At 42.4% G+C, this 24,892-nt stretch overlaps 1 protein-coding gene across 1 annotated transcript in view; it reads left to right on the forward strand.

Annotated features, from left to right (window-relative positions):
• The window catches only part of LOC106612832 (KH domain-containing, RNA-binding, signal transduction-associated protein 2), a 122,042-nt gene that overhangs the window by 34,081 nt on the left and 63,069 nt on the right, over positions 1 to 24,892 (forward strand). The window contains exon 2 of the mRNA XM_014214393.2: positions 3,866 to 3,993. Coding sequence (XP_014069868.1) covers positions 3,866 to 3,993 — 128 coding nt within the window. The remainder of the gene's footprint in view (positions 1 to 3,865; positions 3,994 to 24,892) is intronic.

Here is a 24,892-nt window from a genome sequence, read left to right on the forward strand (position 1 = left end):
CAATCTTGGTGTTCTCTGGCAAATGCCAAATGTCCTGCACGGTGTTGGGCTGTAAGCACAACCCCCACCTGTGGACGTCGGGCCCTCATACCACCCTCATGGAGTCTGTTTCTGACCGTTTTAGCAGACACATGCACATTTGTGGCCTGCTGGAGGTCATTTTGCAGGGCTCTGGCAGTGCTCCTCCTGCTCCTCCTTGCACAAAGGCGGAGGTAGCGGTCCTGCTGCTGGGTTGTTGCCCTCCTACGGCCTCCTCCATGTCTCCTGATGTACTGGCCTGTCTCCTGGTAGCGCCTCCATGCTCTGGACACTACGCTGACAGACACAGCAAACCTTCTTGCCACAGCTCGCATTGATGTGCCATCCTGGATGAGCTGCACTACCTGAGCCACTTGTGTGGGTTGTAGACTCCGTTTCATGCTACCACTAGAGTGAAAGCACCGCCAGCATTCAAAAGTGACCAAAACATCAGCCAGGAAGCATAGGAACTGAGAAGTGGTCTGTGGTCACCACCTGCTGAACCACTCCTTTATTGGGGGTGTCTTGCTTATTGCCTATAATTTCCACCTGTTGTCTATTCCATTTGCACAACAGCATGTGAAATGTATTGTCAATCAGTGTTGCTTCCTAAGTAGACAGCTTGATTTCACAGAAGTGTGATTGACTTGGAGTTACATTGTGTTGTTTAAGTGTTCCCTTTATTTTTTTGAGCAGTATATTAAATAACTATCAGTATTTCAATGGTTGTTGGTAACATTGTTTCCTATAGAACCAATATGACAAGAGGATGGATGTCCTTGTGTTTATTGTTGTTACATTTAATGGCTCATATTCAATGGTTTTTCAAATCAGCGGCTCATAGGCAGTTAAAATCAGTATTTCTTTCAAGAGAATAACTAATCAACTCTTTCCAAATTCTGTATTCACAAAGGGCCTTCTTGCTCGTACCATCTCAGCTGGCTCTTTAAAATATTTAAAAAGTTAGATATCTGTGTGAGACCTGCCTGCCTGCGGCCTGGGGTCACCTGCCTACTTTACTACATCCCCTGGAGAAGGCACGTGTCACCAAGCCAGCCAGAGCATATGGAATCAGCAGATGTTAGGGATTAAAGGGTACATAGTGGCTGGTGTCAGCAGGTGTTGGAGAGTATGAGTTAGAATTCTGATTTCACTTAGCAGTGGGTTGCTCCTTTCAGAGTCAGAAAGGTTGGTGAGCAGGACGAGGAGATCACAATTCTCCATGTTCAACGCTTCTCAGCTTGGCCTCTGTAAGTGTGTGTACGTGGAGAGGGGGTGATTAAAAGTGTTTTTCTCGGTACCTCACCATAATTTCATTTTTTGTTAAAATGATCTTATGTGAATCCGTGGCACAATAAAATTGTCACAGTGTTTAGAAATAATTATATGGATAAGTTTCACTCCAAAGTAGGAAAGCTCTCTAAACCCTATTCAGCTTGGTACGTAAAGGCAGTTTAAAATTGTGGTGTTTGCTACAGCCTCAACACTCCTATAACCAGACACTAGCTTTGCTGAATCAAATTCACAACATCATGGCGTTTTCAAAGCGGAACACACTGGAAATGTCTCATTAGGAGCTCAGTTTAGCTCCTTTACGTGAGACTGTTGAAACGAGTGAGTTTGTGGGAACAAGACAGCACTGGCAGTGTGTTCCAATCCGAAGAATGTCCCTAGCACATGTGATACAATCAAACGGATTCTGTCTTGTTTGAAAGAGCCATGTAGTTCAATCTGATGAAAACCTCTCTGAATCAACCACATTCCAGGGACTTTCCTGTCAGTCTGGGAAACGCACGATCAGCAATGTCTGATAAATGCATTCATCTGAAACCTAAGTATTACCAACATTAAATCCACTCTGAATTTAGCTCCTGGTACCTTGACATAAAGCAACATCAGTGTTTTTCAGAGGGCATTGATGACTGTAAAGGATAAAGGACTGACGCAAAATTGAGGAATCATTAAGCCAAGATGTTTAATATGCAGGAAAGACATCAATGAAACCCAACTACAGTAGCTGGAAACATAAATCAGACCATAATGTTTTGATTACTTTACAGCCAGACTCTTGAAATGTCATGTGGTTCCTTCTTCACACAGGGAACTGCATAGCCTGAACCGGAGCCAACATTCCAGACTCTGTAAGCTTGGCTTTCTTTGTGGAGACACAATGTACAGTTCTCCCCAAAATATCATTACACACACTAACAGTTGGGGCCACAAGCAGCGCGTTTCAATCAAACGCGATTTGCAGCATTTATGGTGTCGTCCCCAATGGTTAAACAAAATTACATTTTGGCAACACAACTCGGTACAGTAGATTCCCCTCACAGGTGCTTCTACTTTGAGTGTGTCCTGTGGACACAGGTAGTTTGTAAAAATGTATACTGCATAGTATGACAGAGGCATTGATTGAATCCAGCCCAAAGAGTCATACTGGCCTTCCCTGTAGCTCAATTGGTAGAGCATGGTGTTTGCAACACCAGGGTTGTGGGTTCGATTCCCACGGGGGGCCAGCACAGGAAAAAAATAAAAAAAATAAAAAAACATGTATGAAATGAAGTGTATGCATTCACTACTGTAAGTCGCTCTGGATAAGAGCGTCTACTAAATGACTAAAATGTAAAATGTACGCACCCTCAGCGGGGCCAGAGAAACCAGAAGCTTTCGGTTTTCAGGGGAAAAAGCAGAGAAGAGGCAAAGCCTGGAAACTGGTAGATTCAACCCTGCTCAGGTTATACAGTACATCCTCCAGAATTCCTCTAATGAGCATTGTTTTACCCTTACAAGCTGTATGCTATAGGCTCAGTTTGAGTTGCTTTACTTTGCTTTCACGATTCATTTTTGCCTTGGTATTATAACTGTCATCCTACACAGAGGCTTAAGGCCTGAATGGAATGTGGAATAGAAGCAGCATTCTGCTGTATAATTTCTGGAGTTTTAGAAGGAACAAAGCCTTTCAGGTTCATCTGCAACTGAGACAAATGCAGTAGCACATTACACAACCATGCCATCCCCCATCCTCAACCAAAAGCCTCCTGCTAGGAAGCTCTGCCAACAGGATGCACTTTACCCCCGTTTTCCTCACACCTTTTGTTTGTCATAGAAGTGATGGAGCTACATTGCTCTAGATCAGAACTGCTGAGGACAAGAGGAGGGGGTAGCTGTCCTAGTGAGAGATCACCCCACCCCCTGCTGCCTGTCTTCCTATCTTTCCCTTTCCCAGGTCTCCCTAGTATTGTTGTACAAGAGTGGCGCAGGGCGCGGGTTGATAATTCATATTTCTGCTGAGCATTAATTTGCCAGTGACAGAGGGGTATCCCCAGAGAGGACAGGTGACAGCTTCATTTCCATCTCCTGTTTTGTGGCTGTACTCCTTTTACTCAACTCTCTCAAGTGCTATAAGATTTATCAAGCAAGAAATCACTGTTCGGTGCAGTGGGTTCCCAACTCATGACTGTCTCACTCAAACAGGTTATGTATGCTTGACCTGACAGCTCATGTCAACTACTCCTCTCACCATTTAGACACTAGAAAAAACGTTGATTATGATGACCAGTCAGAAGGTATGCTTAGGGACTGAATTATCCTGATTACGCTGTCACAGATCTTGGTTCACATTATATTACAAATAAATAAGCTGCATTTGATGGCACAGTGGAACCAAGGAGAACCAAGGTGAACCAAAGAGACACTATGGGTGTCCAATAAAGAAAACAAATAGGCTACCATTTGAACCCAGGTCTTCTCTGTCAATGATAAGGATGTTGAGGAACGTTGTTTAACCTTTCTGTTGAAGTTCTGTTTGTATACCTAATCATTTATTCTCAAATACCTTTTCCCACAGAAATCACAAAGTATGAGGGGGATGAGTTGAGAAAAGATGGTGACGTGAAGAAATACCTCGATGTCATCAGTAACAAAAACATCAAGCTCTTGGAAAGAGTACTAATCCCAGTTCAACAGTACCCAAAGGTAAGACAACCCAACACCGTTATGGTTGATCTCTTTTTATTATTCAATTAAAACCGCAAACAAATAAAGAATGTCTTAAAAAAATCCTAAATGCTCATTTGTTAGAAACTCCATCATCAACATACTGTAGAGTCTTAACAGTGGATGAAGACAGATGGAGTTGGGACCATGTTGGCCATCTTGGGGGCTAAGAGTACATCATTACTGATGCCAAGAGTGCGGACCTCTTCACCCCATGTTGTGGTCAATACATCTGACTGTACTGTGAGAATGACTGGCCAGTGTGTGTGTGCATGTGTGTGTGTGTGTTGATGATCACATTGCAGCCCTCTGTTCGGGGGAGTGGGACAGTGTGGGGAAAGCTCCAGGGTTTGATCAACCTTGTCTAGCCCCAGATGGTGGGTGTGTTAGGCATGGCGAGGGGAGCATATGATTGCATCTGACTCATATGGGATCAGGGTGGTTCCTGCCTGCTTCCCTCCCCACTATCTGATGCAGAAAAATAGAGTTAATTGACTGGGAGACTGGGAGACATGTTAAGGCTAGCTAGGGCTATTCATTCATTAGTCATCATCATATTTGTTTGTCGCTTATTGTATGCTCACCCACAGTCATTATCAGTGTGCTGCTGAAAGTGCTTCTCTTTATTGATAATGTTGAGAATCGATGTATGCGCGTTATAGTTTTAATCCATTGACATGCATTTATGGTGTATTCAGCTGTAGGGGAGAGTGGGGTAATTTGAGCCAAAGGGGTAAATTAAGCCACCCATGTTTCAAGGAAACTATACACAAAATGTATAATTTGACAAAATATTTAGGAAGAGGTCATCATTTCATGGAGTTTGTGAAGGAAAAAGTGGTAAGCAAGTCAGGTCCAAAAAACAGATTTTCACCAAGTCAAATTAATTAATTGTGTTCGGTGGAGATTTCAGCATGTCAATCTTGGTGGGGCAAACAACCATTTTTTTTAGATGCATGCCAGTGAAGCCACTACACAACTCTAAACAATACATTAATTGCACTATAACTGACAAATGGTGCCCACAAATGTTTAAGGTCCACATAAAGCTGTCCCGAGAGTGGAGCTTTTGAAATTGACAACGACATAATTCAGAACATGGGCCGTTCTTACAGTTTTCTCCCTGTACACCAAGTCCGAACCGTAAGATAAATAACGGGGTCACATAAGCAGACAATGAAAGCTCTTACAATATACAATAATTACATTTCTCTAAAACAGGCTATAGGCTACATGTGCACTACCAATTCAGAACAGTAGGCTATATGCCTATTCGTTCAGCACTTTTAAAATGGACATCGACATAATTCAGAACATGGGCCGTTCTTACACCAAGTCCGAACAGTAGGCTAAATTAACAGGGGAACATAAGCAGGCAATGAAAGCTGTTACAATATTTGATGATTACGTTTCTCTAAAACAAGCTATAGGCTACATGCGCACCACTAAGTCAGAACAGTAGGCGAAATTAAGAGGGGAAAATATACCAAATTATTTAGGTGAGACACATTTTAAAAAAAAATGTTTTAACCTTTATTTAACTAGGCAAGTCAGTTAAGAACAAATTCTCATTTTCAATGATGGCCTAGGAACAGTGGGTTAACTGCCTTACTCAGGGGCATAACGACAGATTTTGACCTTGTCAGCTCTGGGATTCAATCTTGCAACCTTTTGGTTACAAGTCCAACGCTCTAGCCACTAGGCTACCTGTTGCCCCATAGGGTACTAACTGCTTACTACACAACATACACTTAATATTACTTTCTTAGCTACAGTATACATATCTCCCTGGCATATTACATCACTTATGCAGCAGCATACTAGACATATGTATGGACTCACCCTTGTTGTGCTGTGCTCACTTGAACAGGAAGTTGGCACGGTGTTTCTTTTTGGGAGCAAACTTCTCAATTACTTTGTCATCAAAGTCTGGCATTCTCTGGATGAAGTCATGCTGGATTGACAGCATGGACCATGCATTTAACCTTTTCTGGCCCATGGAGTTACGTGTGAAGTTTTTTATCCTTTTAAGGGTAGAAAAGTTTCTCTCTAAACTTTGTGGTTGAAGAGAAACCATCTCAGACAAGGCCTCCTGCAGGTTGTTCTCGTAGATCGATTTCAATAAAGAAAGTGCTGTCTTTCCAGTGTGCAGCTCAGGATGCCGGTAGAGAATGGACAACTCCGTTTTCATCTTCTCCTGGTTGCCCACAGGCCATAGCTTGGTAGCACACTGGAGTTCTGCAGTCGGAAATTCCTGAAAATGTGGGGTTCAAAACAGCTCTGCCCCACCTGCCCCGAATGACGGGTCGCCACTGATTGTGTTAGAGGTTTCATGACGCTTGGGTCTAAACCAAAGTAGATAATGCTAAGATTGTTCTATACACCAGTTGAGGTATCTATAACCTTCAACATGAGGTCCTAAACCTAGCATGAAAGTGCATCCTTGTAGCTGTGTGGGCTAATATAGTCAAAATGTTGTGCCAAGAGATAACTTTTTTTTGACAATTTATGTTTTCAAAACTGTAATGTTTACATTAATTCTGATGAATCCTGAAATATATGTAAATATCTTTGTTTGCAAGAATACTATATTTCCCTTGATGGAGTGAAAAATAAAAAAAACTTACCCCATTCTCCCCTATATTTATTATTATTATTGGGGAGGCCTCTGGGTAGAATAATGTCTTATTCATGCTATGGTCTAAAGAAACATAGATTAATTCAAGTAAAACCCTGAAAACTGTGATTGCCATCAGAAAGTAAATTGGGATTTTGATTTTTTATTTATTTTGTTCTTTTGTGCCCCTGTGAGTTTCTGACAAAGAGATATCAGTGTAGTTATATAGCACCACTGTATTTAACCAACCTTTCCAATCCTGCCCTACTTTTCTTATGTAGCTCAGCTCACTGGAATGTGTTGAAATTAGGCCATCTTCTTTTGTGAAATTCATAGATTTGTACCATGGCAACTGTACATGCTGCACAATATCAATACTTATGCCCCGGGGTGTCAAACTCATTTTTCCCAGGGGGGCGCATTCGGTCTTCAACGAGGTCCGGAGGGCCGCACTGTCTCAATTGGTTATATTTCTTCGCTGTCAAAATGTGTTTTGGGGAATTTTCTATGCTCCCTGACTGTCTAGCTTTCATTTAGTTGATTATTAGCGAGCTGGACACAGTCAAAAAACTGTATGAATGTAGGTCAATTATAATTTCTACACAATTGTGAATTGGTTTTAGTCATTTTAATCCTCCTGCTGTGTTCCAGTCGAATTGGACCGATTTACAAGTTCTCTCTCTGAAAAATGTACTTAATTTAATCTGATTGTCATAAGGTTCCATGACTTTGTCCACACATGGCATCTGAACACACAAAATACATTTTGATGATTTTCATTACATTTTGGGTGTTTTATTTAACTTTTGTACACCTGACCGGTCATTAGAAATGAATGGGTGAGACTACAATTAGTGTATAAAATTGAGTTCAGGCACATGCCCATTCATCAGATGGACACACTTCCTCTCCCAGATCCCCATATGCATGTGTGTTTGAGCACACACACACACACACACACACACACACACACACACACACACACACACACACACACACACACACCTCATTGAGGCCTACAGGCCATAAATAGCAAATAGGTTCCGCTACTGTCTGTGTTATAAGTCTGTCCAGTGGCAGTTCCATCTCACGACCTAGCATGAGAGATGCCGGGGAGACCTGTGTTGTTGTGTGTTTTCTTGCTCTGTAGTGCATTAGCGTTTGGGTCAAAGCAGTTTGGAACGTGCATCCCTGGACCAGGTGCGCTCTGATGCCGTTCTTCAGCATTTGGTTGAAGCGTTCCACCCTTCCGTTAGCTTGTGGGTTGTAGTAGGCCGTGCAGACGTGTTTGATTCCCTTGTTGCTGAGATAGGAGGAGAACTCGAGGTCAGCTGGGGCCCGTTGTCCGTTGTGAGGGTGAGGGTGAGAGGTAGGCCCCACCTTGTGAACAGGCTGTCTAGGATGTCCACGATGGCCTGTGTTGTGACAGTTCTGACAGGAACCACTTCTGGCCACTTAGAGTGGAGGTCATGTGCCACCACCAGGAAGTGCTGATGGTGAGGGACTGCGTGCCCATGGATCTCGTCCAGCTGGATGTGCTCCCAGGGGCGGACGGCCACGCGAGAGGCTGCAAGGGGGGTGGGGCGGACTTTCCTGTTTTCCCACTGAGGAGGCATGCAGCACAATCCCTGACCAGGGTTTCAATGTCGTGGTCGATGCCTGGCCACCACACAAGGTCTCGACATCACTGCTTGACCTATGCCCAAGTGACCCTCGTGCGCCATTGATAGAATATGTGCACGCAGGCCACCTGGGACCACAGTGCAAAACCCTTGAGAGACACAAGACTTCTTCCCAGCAAGAAAGTTTGTGCTTCACCCTGGCGAAAGTTGCCAGCTCTTCCGGCGCATGTGCTGGCCATCCAGTGCATATGTAGGTGCGCAGGGTAGACAGTGTGGGATCCTGTTCCGATGCTTACTTCTGCTCCTCCAGTGAGACGGCTGACTGAAGGGTAGTGTAGAGCATTTGACCAAGCACTGTTTTGTTGTTGTCTGGCAAGACGGTTGGAGTAGGAGCGTCAAAGGAGCGTGAGAGGAGGTCTGCCACCACGTTATCCCTCCCGGGAGTGAACTTCAGCTGATAGTCGTACTGTCTGAGGTGGTCGGCCCATCTGTGCAGCCGAAGTGGCTTGTGGCCAGTTCCTGATGCTGACAGTAGTGTTTAGAGGGACTGGTGGTTGGTTCGGAGCGTGAACAGCCGGCCGTATAGGTAGAGGTGCCACCTTTCACACGCCCAGACACAGGTCAGTGCTTCTCGTTCACCCACAGAGTATCGTTGTTCAGTGAGGCTCAGGGCACTTGAGGTGAAGCGACGGGCCTCTCAATGCCATTCTGCAGCTATGAGAGGACAGCTCCTAGTGCTCCAGCTGAGGCGTCACAGGTGGCAATGGTGGGGCAGATGTGGTTAAAGTGAGCCAAAACTTGCGCTGGCTCTTCATTGAGTCTGAGCAGGCTGCCGTCCAGGCTCGTCCTTCTTGGGGAGCTGGCGCAGGGGCGCTGTGGTCTGAGAGTAGTGGGGCAGAAACCGGAGGTAGTAGGCTGTCATGCCCAAGAATGAGGCCACCTGAGAGGCTTAGGTCAGTTCCGGGATGAGGAGGACGGCTTCAATATTCGACATGAGTGGGGCAATGCCTTTGGCTGACAGACGGAAACTCACAAACTCGACGGCTGAAGCTGAAAAAGGTACACTTTCCACCGTTCAGGGTCAGGTTGTTCCGCTGTAGAGCACTGAATACTCTTTGGAGTCAATGGTCATGGATGTGGAGGTCAGGGCCGTGGACCATAATGTCATCCAGATAGACTGCCACCCTGGGTATTCCAGTGAGGATGGTGCTCATCACCTTCTGGAAGCAGCTGGGGGCGGAGCTAAGTCCAAAAGCCATGCATGTATATCTGAACACACCAGCATTTGTGACAAAGGCTGTGAGGTCTCTGCTGGTTGGGTGGAGGGGCACCTAAAGATAATCCTGATGCAGGTCGAGTTTCGTGAAGACCGTGGAGCCATGAAATTGTGTGGTCAGCTCCTCAGCTGTCGGTAAGGGGTACTTATCTGGGACAACAGTCTTGTTCACAGCACAGAGATCCACACAGGTCCGGATTCCACCTGACTTTTTGGTTGCGATGACCAAGTTTGAAATCAAGGGGGCAGCGTTGACTGGCTCAATGATGCCTGCCTCCAACTGTGACTGGAGATCTTTTATGACGCCATCACACAGTGCAAAGGGAATGCGCCGCAGGGGCTGCATGACTGCGGTCACATCTGGGTTCACTAGGAACCTGTGAGTAAAAGCTGTGAGGCAGCCCAGTCCATCAAACAGAGTTGGCCAGTTCTGTTGCCATGTGCCAGTAACTTGGTGGATAGCTAACCCACTGCGTCTCTCAGTGTGAACCCCAAGCTTAAGAAGAGGTCGAGGCCCAGGAGGTTGGCACCCCGCGTTGCAACGTGAAATGTGAATGATGGCAGGTGCTTGGCGCTGTAGTGCACTGAGACCTGGAGGGTGCCTGTAATGTCTATCTTGGATCTACCATACCCACACAGTGCAGTTGAGGGCTGTTGGAGTGGTAGGTGACTGAAAAAGTTGTAGTAAGTTGCAAGGTTGAGCAACGACGAGCCAGTATCCAGTAGCAAAGGCAAACCCACCTCGCTCAGCTGCACAGTGCATGTCTTGAAGGACACATGGTTAGTGGAGACGGTTTGGATTTCAGTGTGTTCATGTTGAGAGCGAGATGAAAATAAGGGCCTGTTCTGGGTGGAACTAGCAGGTGGGGCAGAATGATACACTTTAGCAAAGTGATTGTATTTTCAACAGTTCTTGCATATTTTCCCACGGGCTGGGCAGTTTGAAGCCTTTGAATTGTGAGAGCTAGCCCCACAGTTGCCACTGCTACTTCAGTTTGTTTGTCTGTGTGCCTGCTGCACAGGCATGCTGGTGTCTGTGTCCATGCAGCTGTCGACGTGAGAGGGTGTGCGCAGCGCGTGATCGATGTAGTGTGCATGCTCGGGCTGAAGCTGCTGTGTGAGAATGGCTGGGGTCCAAGTGTATCCTGCAGAGCTGTCTGTTAGCATAGTAGAGCATTCCAAAGCTGCTTCAACCTGGAGTGCTATTTTAATAGCTCCATCAAGTTGTAAATTATCAGATTCCAAAAGCAGTGTCTCTCTTGTCTTTTCACATAATGTCCCCTCTATCAGCTGATCCCTGATGATCTAGCCACGCAGCTTTGAATGGACTCACCCGGGCATTGGTGTCTTTTCTGTAACCGGTAGCGTCGCAGGAGCACTCAGTCTTTCCCAACGAAGTGGTTCCGTAGGAGGCTGACTGCAGATGTGAATGTAGCAGCCGATCCAAGCGCTCTGAAAATCCTTTGTCCCTCTGTACCGAGGCAGTGCTGTCCTCCGCTTGTCGGAGATTTTAGAAAAGTCCATAGCGTCGAGATAAGTGTTAAAACTTTCAAGTTAGTTATTCCACGGGACTGGAGGTTCGCCAGGCACGGCGAGGAATGGTTTTGGTAAGCTGAATTCAGCCCTCTCTGTCGCCAATGTTATATCTAGCTTAGCTGTCAAAGAACGCACATCCGCACAGTTTCACATTGCACATCACTCTCTCGTTTACAGTGAGGGAAAAAAGTATTTGATCCCTGCTGATTTTGTATGTTTGCCCACTGACAAAGAAATGATCAGTCTATCATTTTAATGGTAGCTTTATTTGAACAGTGAGAGACAGAATAACAAAAACAAATCCAGAAAAACGCATGTCAAAAATGTTATAAAATTATTTGCATTTTAATGAGGGAAATAAGTATTTGACCCCTCTGCAAAACATGACTTAGTACTTGGTGGCAATACCCTTGTTGGCAATCACAGAGGTCAGACGTTTCTTGTAGTTGGCCACCAGGTTTGCACACATCTCAGGAGGGATTTTGTCCCATTCCTCTTTGCTCTCAGCTCGTTACCTGTATAAAAGACACCTGGGAGCCAGAAATCTTTCTGATTGAGAGGGGGTCAAATACTTATTTCCTTCATTAAAATGCAAATCAATTTATAACATTTTTGACATGCGTTTTTCTGGATTTTTTTGTTGTTATTCTGTCTCTCACTGTTCAAGTAAACCTACCATTAAAATTATAGACTGATCATTTCTTTGTCAGTGGGCAAACATACAAAATCAGCAGGGGATCAAATACTTTTTTCCCTCACTGTAATGACGTGGCACTCATCCTGACAACCCATTCATCTGTCAAACAGCACACTGTCGCAAACCATAACAACGTACAGTACGACGAACAGCACGTCGTACCATTCATAACAAATATATGTATTATTATGGATTTATAATCAGCTATAATGGTGCAGTCATTTTGGACCGGGAACACAGAATTAAATAACATGAAATGAACACAACAGGAGGGTTAAGTGCATCGCGCTGACAGAGATAAACACCTCTCTGGGAAGAGGAAGAGCAGGCGTGTATGCTTCATGATTAACAACTCATGGTGTAATCATAACAACATACAGGAACTCACCCGACCTAGAATTCCTTACAATTAAATGCTGGCCATTTTACCTCCCAATAGAATTCTCGTCAGTTACAGTGGCTTGCGAAAGTATTCACCCCCTTGGCATTTTTCCTATTTTGTTGCCTTACAACCTGGAATTAAAATAGATTTTTGGGGGGGTTTTATCATTTGATTTACACAACATGCCTACCGCTTTGAAGATGCAAAATATTTTTTCTTGTGAAACAAACAAGAAATAAGACAAAAAATGAAAACTTGAGCGTGCATAACTATTCACCACCCCCAAAGTCAATACTTTGTAATGCCACCTTTTGCAGCAATTACATCTGCAAGTCTCTTGGGGTATGTCTCTATAAGCTTGGCACATCTAGCCACTGGGATTTTTGCCCGTTCTTCAAGGCAAACTGGTCCAGCTCCTTCAAGTTGGATGGGTTCCGCTCGTGTACAGCAATCTTTAAGTCATACCACAGATTCTCAATTGGATTGAGGTCTGGGCTTTGACTAGGCCATTCCAAGACATTTAAAGGTTTCCCCTTAAACCACTCGAGTGTTGCTTTAGCAGTGTGCTTAGGGTCATTGTCCTGCTGGAAGGTGAACCTCTGTCCCAGTCTCAAATCTCTGGAAGACTGGAACAGGTTTCCCTCAAGAATTTCCCTGTACTTAGCGCCATCCATCATTCCTTCAATTCTGACCAGTTTCCCAGTCCCTGCCGATGAAAAACATCCCCACAGCATGATGCTGCCACTAACATGATTCACTGTGGGGATGGTATTTTCGGGGTGATGAGAGGTGTTGGGTTTGCGCCAGACATAGTGTTTTTCTTGATTGCCAAAAATCTCAATTTTAGTCTCATCTGACCAGAGTACCTTCATCCATATGTTTGGTGAGTCCCATAACATGCCTTTTGGTGAACACGAAACGTGTTTGCTTATTTTTTTCTTTAAGCAATGGCATTTTCTTGCCACTCTTCTGTGGAGTGTACTGCTTAAAGTGGTCCTATGAACAGATACTCCAATCTCCGCTGCCTGTATATAGCCTCGCTACTGTTATAGCCTCACTACTGTATATAGCCTTGCTACTGTTATTATTCACTGTCATTTTACTGTTGTTTTTTTACTTATCTATTGTTCACCTACAGTGGCTTGCGAAGGTATTCACCCCCTTGGCATTTTTCCTATTTTATCTTTGGTCTCTTTGTTGCCTCTCTGATTAATGCCTTCCTTGCCTGGGCCATGAGTTTTGGTGGGCGACCCTCTCTTGGCAGGTTTGTTGTGGTGCCATATTCTTTCAATTTGTTGGTGCTCCGTGGGATGTTCAAAGTTTCTGATATTTTTTATCTGTACTTCTACACGACTTTGTCCCTGACCTGTTTGGAGAGCTCATGGTGCCGCTTGCTTGGTGGTGCTCCTTGTTTAGTGGTGTTGCAGACTTTCAGAACAGGTGTATATATACACTGAGATTATGTGACAGATCATGTGACACTTAGATTGCACACAGGTGGACTTTATTTAACGCTAGCGGAACGCCTCGCCAATATCCAATGGAAGAGCGTGGCGCAAAATATTCCCACCCAAAACTTCCGGTGAATTTACTAAATTACTCATCATAAACGTTGACAAAATACATAACAATTATTTTAAGAATTATAGATACAGAACTCCTTTATGCAATCGCTATGTCAGATTTTAAAATAGCTTTTCGGCGAAAGCACATTTTGCAATATTCTGAGTACATCGCTCAGCCATCATGGTGAGCTATTCAGACACCCGCCAAGTACGGGGCTAACTGAACTTAGAATTAGTATTAGAAAAATTGTATTACCTTTGCTTATCTTCGTCAGAATGCACTCCCAGGACTGCTACTTCCACAAGAAATGTTGTTTTTGTTCCAAATAATCCATAGTTATGTCCAAATACCTGCGTTTTGTTTGTGCGTTCAGGTCACTATCCAAAGGGTAACGCTGTAACGGTTTTGACTTGAGGTTATAATTTATAGGGGTGCCAGGTAGGTTGTGCCTACCAGAGAAAATATTAGTTTCTCCTTTTAGTTTGATAGGGAATGAGTCCCATTGGTCCGTCAAGTCTACACCAATACAAAGGACTCATGTAAAAGTCAGGATGGAAATACACTTTTCATAAACCCTTAAAACAATGGAAATAACTTCAAAACAACTGTATTCTTTTGCGTGGTTGTATTAACAACCTAAATGATCACACACACACACAACAATAATGACCTTTAAACAGCTCTGGTTCCTCCAGAAATGTCCTGTACCTCGGGCCTAAAAAGAGTCCAGCCCGGTAAACAAGTTCAGGGAACTCAAGTGACCTTAGTCACGCAATGGTTGTCCGTTCATAAAGTGTAGTGTAAACCCGGTGTCAATCATACAATGAAAAGAACAAATATTTTACCACACATTTCAATAAATCCTCAACTACAACTAACTACCTAAATCATCACAGTATACATCACACCAAAACAAATGAAATACCGTATACATAAAGGTTGTAGTCCGTCGGTCAGTCAGAGAAGCCAATCCGCCGACAGATCTCCAGCTGAGAAAGGCCACGAAAACCAACGGAGAGGTGTAGTCCACAGATGCAAGAGTGGAGCCGATCTTGGGTAGATTTTCTATTAGGCTACACAAAGCACACTTTTAAAGCAGCACAACAAACGGAAGAGAGACGCTTCAGAACTGAGGGTCGAACACATCCTCATTCATGTTTCCATCACAACTCCTCTTTTGCACAGCTGCTGCTGGCTATTTAATTGAGAATTAAAGGGAAAGCGCCCTATTTGAAGGAGAAGCGCTGGGACGGTTCAGAAACATTCAGGGCCGTCACAACGCGCGAGCGCAATTCAAGACAAAAAAAATCTAAATGTTCCATTACTGTACTTGGAAGCATGTTAAACGCTGTTTAAAATCAATTTTTATGGTATTTTTCTCGTAAAATAGCGATAATATTCCAACCGGACAATAGTGTATTCATTCAAAGAGGAAAAGAAAAACAGCGTGGTCTCGTGAACACGCATATCCAATCTCTTAGTCACCAGGCAGACCACTGAGAAACTGAGCTACTATACTCTGCCCAGAGACAGGAGACGCCTCAATACGCTTTCTGAAGGCTTTAGAGAGCCAATGGAAGCCTTAGAAAGTGCTACGTAACCCCACAGATACTGTAGTTTTGATAGAGAACCAAAAGAAGAACTACAAATTCTCGGACAGGCCACTTCTTGCTTGGAATTTTCTCAGATTTTTGCCTGTCATATGAGTTCTGTTATACTCACAGACACCATTCAAACAGTTTTAGAAACTTCAGACTGTTTTCTATCCGAATCTACTAATAATATGCAAATATTCGACTCTGGGCCCGAGAAGTAGGCCGTTTAATTTGGGTACGTTTTTCATCCGGCCGTGAAAATACTTCCCCCTATAGCGAAGAGGTTAACTAATTATGCGACTTCTGAAGGTAATTGGTGGCACCATATGTTATTTAGGGGCTTCAGAGCAAAGGGGGTGAATACATATGCACGCACCATTTTAAAGTTTTTTATTTTTTATAATTTTTTTTGAGTTATTTTTTTCACTTCACCAATTTGGACTATTTGTGTTTGTTCATTACATGAAATCCAAATCCAAGGCTACCTAAATTCTATCAGCATATTGATTAATAGACTCGATCACTGCTACTCTAACTTCCGCGATGCATACAAATCCCTCCCCCGCCCTCCCTTCAGCAAATCCAACCAAGACGCCATCTTGCTCCTACCGTCTTATAGGCAGAAACTCAAACAGGATGTACCAATGACTAGAACCAGTCAACGCTGGTCTGACCAATCGGAATCCACGCTTCAAGATTGTTTTGATCACGTGGACTGGGATATGTTCTGGTCAGCCTCAGAGAACAACATCGACCTATACCCTGCCTCGGTGAGTAAGTATATATAGAATTTCATTGGAGATGTTGTACCCACTGTGACTATTAAAACCTACCCTAATCAGAAACCGTGGATGGATGGTGGCATTCGCGCAAAACTGAAAGCGAGAACCACCGCATTTAACCTCTATGGGCTAGGTGGGACGCTAGCGTGCCACCCGTGGTGCACTCCATCAACAGCAGGTGCATTTCAAGAGCGGCAAATTTGAATCCAAATAAATGTCCAAATTCAAATTTTTCAAAAATACAACTATTTTACACCATTTGAAAGATAAACATCTCCTTAATCTAACCACGTTTTACGATTTCAAAAAGGTTTTACGGCGAAAGCATAAATTTAGAGTATGTTAGGACAGTACATTTACAAGAGTTGTGTGTAATGTTTTGTCAAGTCAAAGACAGGGTCACCAAAACCATAAAACCAGCTAAAATGATGCACTAACCTTTTACAATCTCCATCAGATGACACTCCTAGGACATTATGTTAGACAATGCATGCATTTTTAGTTCTATCAAGTTCATATTTATATCCAAAAACAGCGTTTTACTATGGCATTGATGTTGAGGAAATCGTTTCCCTCCAATAACCGGCAGTCAAGTCAGCGTCACAAATTAAATAATTAAAATTAGAAAACATTGGTAAAATATTATATTGTCATTTAAAGAATTATAGATTTACATCTCTTGAACGCAATCAACTTGCCAGATTTAAAAATAACCTTACTGGGAAATCACACTTTGCAATAATCTGAGCACTGCGCCCAGAAAAATACGCGTTGCGATACAGACTAGACGTCATGTTGGGGAGATCTAAAATCGAAAATACTATGTAAATAATCCATTACCTTTGATTCTCTTCATCAGATGTCACTTCCAGGTATCACAGGTCCATAACGAATGTAGTTTTGTTCAAAAAAGCTCATCATTTATGTCCAAAAATCTCCGTCTTGTTCGCACATGATCTAAGCCAGCCGGACGACTCGTCATGAACGAGGGGAAAATATATATTTCCGTTCGTTCAAACATGTCAAACGTTGTATAGCATAAATCATTAGGGCCTTTTTTAACCAGAACATGAATAATATTCAAGGTGGACGAATGCATACTCTTTTATAACGTATTGGAACGAGGGTACCCAACATGAACTCGCGCGCCAGGTGTCTAATGGGACATCATCGTTCCATGGCTCTTGTTCGGTCAGATCTCCCTCCAGAAGACTCAAAACACTTTGTAAAGGCTGGTGACATCTAGTGGAAGCAATAGGAAGTGCCAAAATATTCCTAAACCCCTGTGTTTTTCAATGGGATAGGTTTAAAGTCAATACAACACATCAGGTATCCACTTCCTGTCAGAAAATGTCTCAGGGTTTTGCCTGCCAAATGAGTTCTGTTATACTCACAGACACCATTCAAACAGTTTTAGAAACTTTAGAGTGTTTTCTATCCATATATAATAAGTATATGCATATTCTAGTTACTGGGTAGGATTAGTAACCAGATTAAATCGGGTACATTTTTTTTATCCAGACGTGCAAATGCTGCCCCCTAGCCCTAACAGGTTAACCATAGAAAGAGGTCTGGGAATATGGCTGAATATAAACAGTGTAGTTATTCCCTCCGCAAGGCAATCAAACAAGCAAAATGCCAGTACAGGGACAAAGTGGAGTCACAATTCAACGGCTCAGACACGAGACGTATGTGGCAGGGTCTACAGGAAATCACGGACTACAAAAAGAAAACCAGCCACATCATGGACACCAACGTCACCCTTCCAGACATACTAAACACCTTCTTTCCCCGCTTTGAGGATAATACAGTGCCACGGTCACGGCCCTCTAGCAAGGACTGCTATGACCTCCACCTTACCGGTCACCCTAGACCCACTTCAGTTTGCATACCGCCCCAACAGGTCCACAGACGACGCAATCGCCATCACACTGCACACCACCCTATCCTATCTGGACAAGAGGAATACCTATGTAAGAATGAATTCACATTGAAGAGACAGCAGTGGAGAAGGTGGAAAGTTTTAAGTTCCTCGGCGTACACATCACAGACAAACTGAAATGGACCACCCACACAAACAGTGTGGTGAAGAAGGCGCAACAGCACCTCTTCAACCTCAGGAGGCTGAAGAAATTTGGCTTGTCACCCAAAACTCTGACAAACCTTTGCAGATGCACAATCGAGAGCATCCCATCGGGCTGTATCACAGTTTGGTACGGCAACTGCAAGGCTCTCCAGAGGGTCGGCGCAAGGCTCTCCAGAGAGTGGTACGGTCTGCACAATGCATCACCGGGGCCAAACTACCTGCCCTCCATGACACCTTCCTCACCCGATGTCAAAGGAAGGCCAAAAAGATCATCAAGGACAACAACCACCCGAGCCACTGCCTGTTCACACTGCTATCATCCAGAAGGCGAGGTCAATAGAGGTGCATCAAATCTGGGACTGAGAGATTGAGAAACAGCTCTATCGCAAGTCCATCAGACTGCTAAACAGCAATCACTACCTCAGAGAGGCTGCTGCCTACATTGAGACCCAATCACTGGACACATTAATAAATGGATCACTAGTCACTTTAAACAATGCCACTTTAAATAATGCTACTTTAATAATGTTTACATATCTTACATTACTCATATCACATGTATATACTGCATTTTATACCATCTATTGCACCTTGCATATGCCACTCAGCCATCGCTCATCCATATATTTATATGTATATATTATCATTCACCCATTTAGATTTGTGTGTATTAGGTAGCTGTTGGGGAAATGGTTAGATTACTTGTTAGATATTACTGCACTGACGGAACTAGAAGCACAAGCATTTCGCTACACTTGCATTAACATCTGCTAACCATGTGTATGTGACCAATAACATTTGATTTGATTTATATTAAGGTCCCCCCCCCCCCCTGTTTGACACCCCTGCTCTAGCCTACGTCAATGCACTCTCTACAGATAATAAGCTGAAACAGTACTTTTTTTACAGTTGAAAATAGTACTTATTATAGTTAAGTAGTTTGCCGACCTTGATACATGCCTTTATGTTACTCTTCCAATATAGAATGAAAGCTAGAGGTGCTCAATGGTCACAGATGGGAAAATACATTCATGCTATGAAACATTTTGACCATATATTTCAAGGTCACTAGACCAAACACCAGTTCACATGAGTGAATCTTTCCTTTCATACTTTTCTTTGTCTGCCACCTGTGACCTGTGACTAAGGGGCCCTAATTCAACCAACTTCTAGGAACTACTATTATTGTATTGTGTCTTAGAAAGTATTCACACCCCTTGACTTTTTCCACATTTTGTTGTGTTACAGCCTGCATTTAAAATTGATTAAATTAAGATTTTTTTTGCCACTGATCTACACACAATGTCAAAGTGGAATTTGCTCTGAGAAATGTTTACAAATTAATACAAAATGTAAAACTGAAATGTATTGAGTCAATAAGTATTCAACCCCTTTGTTATGGCAAGTCTAAATACATTCAGGGATAAAAAAATGCTTAACAAGTCAAATAATAAGTTGCATGGACTCACTCTGTGTGCAATAATAGTGGTTAACATAATTTTTGAATGACTACCACATCTCTGTACCCCACAAATATAATTATCTGTAAGAGCCGTCCCTCAGTCGAGCAGTGAATTTCAAACACAGATTCAACCACAAAGACCAGGGAAGCTTTCCAATGCCTCGCAAAGAAGGACACCTATTGGTAGATAAAAAAGCATAGGTGTTATTAATTAATTAAGTTATTAATTACGCTTTGGATGGTGTATCAAATCAGTGAAAAGAAGGAAGTCTGTGCAGAATACAAATATTCCTAAACATGCATACTGTTTGAAATAAGGCACTAAAGTAATACTGCAGAAAATATGGCAAAGAAATTAACTTTTTGTCCTGATTACAAAATCCATACAACATATCACTGTTTACCACTCTTCATGTTTTCAAGCATGATGGTGGCTGCATCATGTTATCGGTATGCTTGCCATCTGCAAGGACTAGGGCATTTTTGGGGCGATAAAATAAACAGAATAGACCTACTTTAAGCACAGGCAAAATCTTAGAGGAAAACCTTGTTCAGTCTGCTTTCCAACAGACAACAGACAAATTCAACTTTTAGCAGGACAATAACCTAAAACTCAAGGTCAAATATACACTGGAGTTGCTTACCAAGACGACATTGAATGTTCCTGAGTGGCCTAGTTATTGTTTTGACTTAAATCGGCTTGAGAATCTATGGCAATACTTGAAAATGGCTGTCTAGCAATGATGAACAAACCAACTTGACAAAACTTGAAAAGTTGAAAATAGTATAATGGGCAAATATTGTACAATCCAGGTGTGCAAAGCTCTTAGAGACTTAACCAAGGGTGATTCTAACATGTATTGACTCAGTAGGTTGAACACCTATATAATGAAGATATATTAGTGTTAAAAAAAGTCAACATTGTTCTTCCACTTTCGATTTCTTTTTGTGTAGATCGTTGAAAGAAATGTACAATTAAATCCATTTGAATCCCAATTTGTAACACAACAAAATGTGGAAAAAGTCAAGAGGTGTAAATACTTTCTGAAGGCACTGTAGCTGCTGGCAACCAAGATTGTGACTGACTGAAATGAGATTTAGAGGATGCATTGTGGGTTGCACGCCTTGAAGATAACTGTATTGAGAATGCAATAAGAAAATCCATTCGAAATGCTAATATTCAGCACTGTTTGCAAGACTTTTGTCTAAGTTAAATAAAGTCTGCATGGCTATTAAGCAGGAATACATTTCTACGTGTCCTTTATCAATGTATGTCTTACAAAAAAAATCACAAAAAAAAGAAAATCACATACCAACCCATCTTAGTCACCAGAAGTCATTGTACAATCTATTGCCCTAAGGGTATGCACCTGGTGATTGATGCTAAATTATACTGACTAACTGGAGCCAAAAATGATATTCCAAAAACATTGACTCTTTGACGCCAAAACTACTTAATGTATCTCATTTAATATTGTAACACTATCTGGACGCCTCTGGATAAAAGTAGTGGTATCATCTGGCTCATCTGTATTAGACACACTGTCCTGCTATCCAAAGACCTGGAACAACTCCAGCTATTCAATACCACACAGTTCATCTGTCTAATATGGGAAAACATTTATCAGTCACAAAATGGGAATATCATGCATTAATAAAAGACTTGCTGGAGGAAAAGAGGCCTATTGATATGATTGACAATTAAAGCTAGTGGTGAAATATTAGAATTTGTGGGTTAGGGTTTGAATAACTTGAAAACGTGTAGGGTATAAATGATGGAATCTGTTCAATCAGTTCTGTAGAGTTGACAGTTGGGGCAGCTCACTAGCAGAGCTGTATGCTATTTTGACAGGGTGACTCCTGCAGAGAAGAGGTAACTCTGTAGAACTGACCTGGCTCAGTGCTGCTGCTTGGGTCCTGCTCTCTTCTAAATAATTGGTGCCATGAGACAGAGACAGGTGCAGAGGTGAAGAAGGCGAGGGCTAGATCCAGAGACAGCCAAGTGACCATCAAACACGCACACACAGGCAGGCAGGCAGGCACGCATACAAATGCACGCTAAGGTGAATTGCTGCTGCATCGCAAGTGTCAACCTTTGACACACTCAACAGCTACTGGTTACTGTAATAACGAGCCTTCTTGCTTCCATCCTTGTGATAGTGCTTGAGTAGTGCTTCAAACCTTTAAGGAGAGGCTTGACAGTGAATACTGTTATTAAATAATATTATGGGTGATCCATTTAAACATAATGCGTATACAGTAGATGGTTAAGGGGCCTTTTCCAAGTTACTTAAAAAAAGGCTGCATTTTCCTTTTGGTCAATGTATGCAACATACTGTTTGAATGGCCTTTTACACAATGGGTTGATTTGCTTGGTGTGAAACCTTACAGTAAAACAATCATGACTTAGTATAGATGCAATATTTCTCATTTTCAGGTTGATCATCTGTGAAGAAGAAGTCAGGAACTCTCTGTGTTTAAACAAGTCTCAAATCTCTAAGATCTCAAATCTCTTGTGTCCCGTCACCCGCCACCCACCATCCGCCAACCCCTCTTTTACGCTACTGCTACTCTCTGTTTATCATATAGTATATGCATAGTCACTTTAACCATACCTACATGTAGATACTACCTCAATTAGCCCAACTAACCGGTGCCTGTATATAGCCTCGCTACTGTTATTATTCACTGTCTTTTTACTGTTGTTTTTTAATTTCCTTATCTATTGTTCACCTACAGTGGCTTGCGAAAGTATTCACCCCCTTGGCATTTTTTCTATTTTATCTTTGGTCTCTTTGTTGCCTCTGATTAATGCCCTCCTTGCCTGGTCCGTGAGTTTTGGTGGGTGGCCCTCTCTTGGCAGGTTTGTTGTGGTGCCATATTCTTAAAAAAAAATTTACAATGGATATAATGGTGCTCCGTGGGATGTTCAAAGTTTCTGATATTTTTTTATAACCCAACCCTGATCTGTACTTCTACACGACTTTGTCCCTGACCTGTTTGGAGAGCTCCTTGGTCTTCATGGTGCCACTTGCTTGGTGGTGCCCCTTGCTTAGTGGGGTTGCAGACTTTCAGAACAGGTGTATATACACTGAGATCATGTGACAGATCATGTGACACTTAGATTTCACACAGGTGGACTTTATTTAACTAATTATGGGACTTCTGAAGGTAACTGGTTGCACTAGATCTTATTTAGGGGCTTCATAGCAAAGGGGGTGAATACATATGCACGCAGCACTTTTATGTTTTCCATTTTTGGGATTTTTTTAAAGAAGTAATTTTTTTCATTTCACTTCACCAATTTGGACTATTTTGTGTATGTCCATTACATGAAATCCAAATAAAAATAAATTTAAATTACAGGTTGTAATGCAACAAAATAGGAAAAATGCCAGGGGGGGATGAAAGCTTTTGCAAGGCACTGTAATACTTATTTTTTACTTAAAAATTGCACTGTTGGTAAGGGCCTGTAAGTAAGCATTTCACTGTAAGGTCTACACCTGTTGTATTCGGGGCCCTTGACAAATAAACTTTGATTTGATTTAAGAGCCGGAGCCAAGTGGCCCTGTGTGTTCGGAAGTGTATAATACAGGGGGCTCTGGAGCACTGGAGCAGGCTCTCTCTGGTTCTGCAGTTAGTGACTTAGGCAGAGCTCCAGTTGCATGGCACCCCTTTGATGTCCTCATTAAAGTAGGTTGATTTTAATTTCTGCATTTGCATAAAGTAGTGCAGGCTGTTTTTGTTCGGTCCCCATCTGAGATGTGCCAAACTGATCAGCCCTCCCAGTACTGTACTATATTTCTGGACAGCTGTGTCCACTGAGACATCTTGACTAATTAAAGTCAGCTCTTATGTTGTGTCCTTTCATTGATATTATGAAATAAAGGTGAAAAACACAGTTTTAACTTCAAGCTTTTATACTCTTCATAACCCATATATTACTGTAGCTGTACCTTGGCATCTCTAGGAAATAAGGTGGGGTCGGGTAGGCAATGCCTGCGATACACTTAATTCCAGACTTTCTCCAAACTCATCATTATGTGCCACCATAGAGTTACAGTGGGAAATGAAATAATTTTGAGAGTTAAGGATTCCAATCATCTTGAATTAGAATTAGATAATACAGAATGAATTACCTCCCTGCTAATGTTATCTGAACAGAAACCCAAAAATGACAAGCCACTCAGCACTATACAGTATATTTGTGTAACATCACTCTTTAGCAGCAGCTAGTGTAAGGCTACATTTTTTTTCTTCAGCTGTCTATCTTTTCTAAGAATCCCCAACCTTTTTGGTATGTCACTAGCACACTGCGCCAGCTACCACTGGAAGATACAGTCCCTGCTGACACAGGCTCCTGAGGCCTTGGATGCCATACAGCAGAGATATAAGTCAAGGACCTTTCCTGTAGATTGAAACAGGGGCTGAGAAACGAATGGGGCTCACCAACATTACTAACTAGTAATGTCAGCAGACGAGGTTTCCATGGAAACACCCATATTACACTTGGAGATTTAGGAGTGTGTTGGGGGTTTGTGGGGGAGAATCTATCAATCAATGGATATTTCAGTATTTTAGCCAAATTGTTTTATTGAATCGTGATTATCTCAATCCCATATTGGTTACAGTAAATCCTTTGGTTACAGTAAATTGTCAGATATCTTCTGTGTGAGAGATTATGGGAATCTTATTGTATTACCTTATTGTGATACTGTTATCTGTGCCCCGATTGGTCGAGTGATAACATGATAGAGTTTGTAGTATTTGAGTTTATAAAGATTATTATGATACTTTAGGACACCACTAAAGAAAATTGAGAGAGATTTTAGAACATGTTATCTTTGGCAGGGGGAGTGGCATCACAGATGACTGGGTACCATCTATCAATGTCTCATCAGCTGTGTCCTGTTGAAAGAATTGTTAAAAGATTCCCCATTCATTATTTTGTTAATGTTAGAATACATACTCAACCATCATAGATGGATATAGTAGCATAAATCTTGAAAATACAATCTTAATTTATATCTAAGGCTAAGCAGAAAAAGTTACTGCCCCTCTGGGGTGCACTGCAAAGTAAGCAAGCATGGAGCAATCCAAGGGGACTGATCATTAGATACAAGAGTTGTCTAACAACAATTACTGTACTGCAGAAAAGTTGCATAGTCAGCATATGAAGTCCCTTACTTGCTGTACTGCGGCACATTAAACATTTTATCCTTGATGTCATAGTTTGAGATTGTTCATATCTCATCAC

This window comes from Salmo salar, chromosome ssa01 (assembly GCF_905237065.1).
Source record: "Salmo salar chromosome ssa01, Ssal_v3.1, whole genome shotgun sequence".
NCBI lineage: Eukaryota > Metazoa > Chordata > Actinopteri > Salmoniformes > Salmonidae > Salmo > Salmo salar.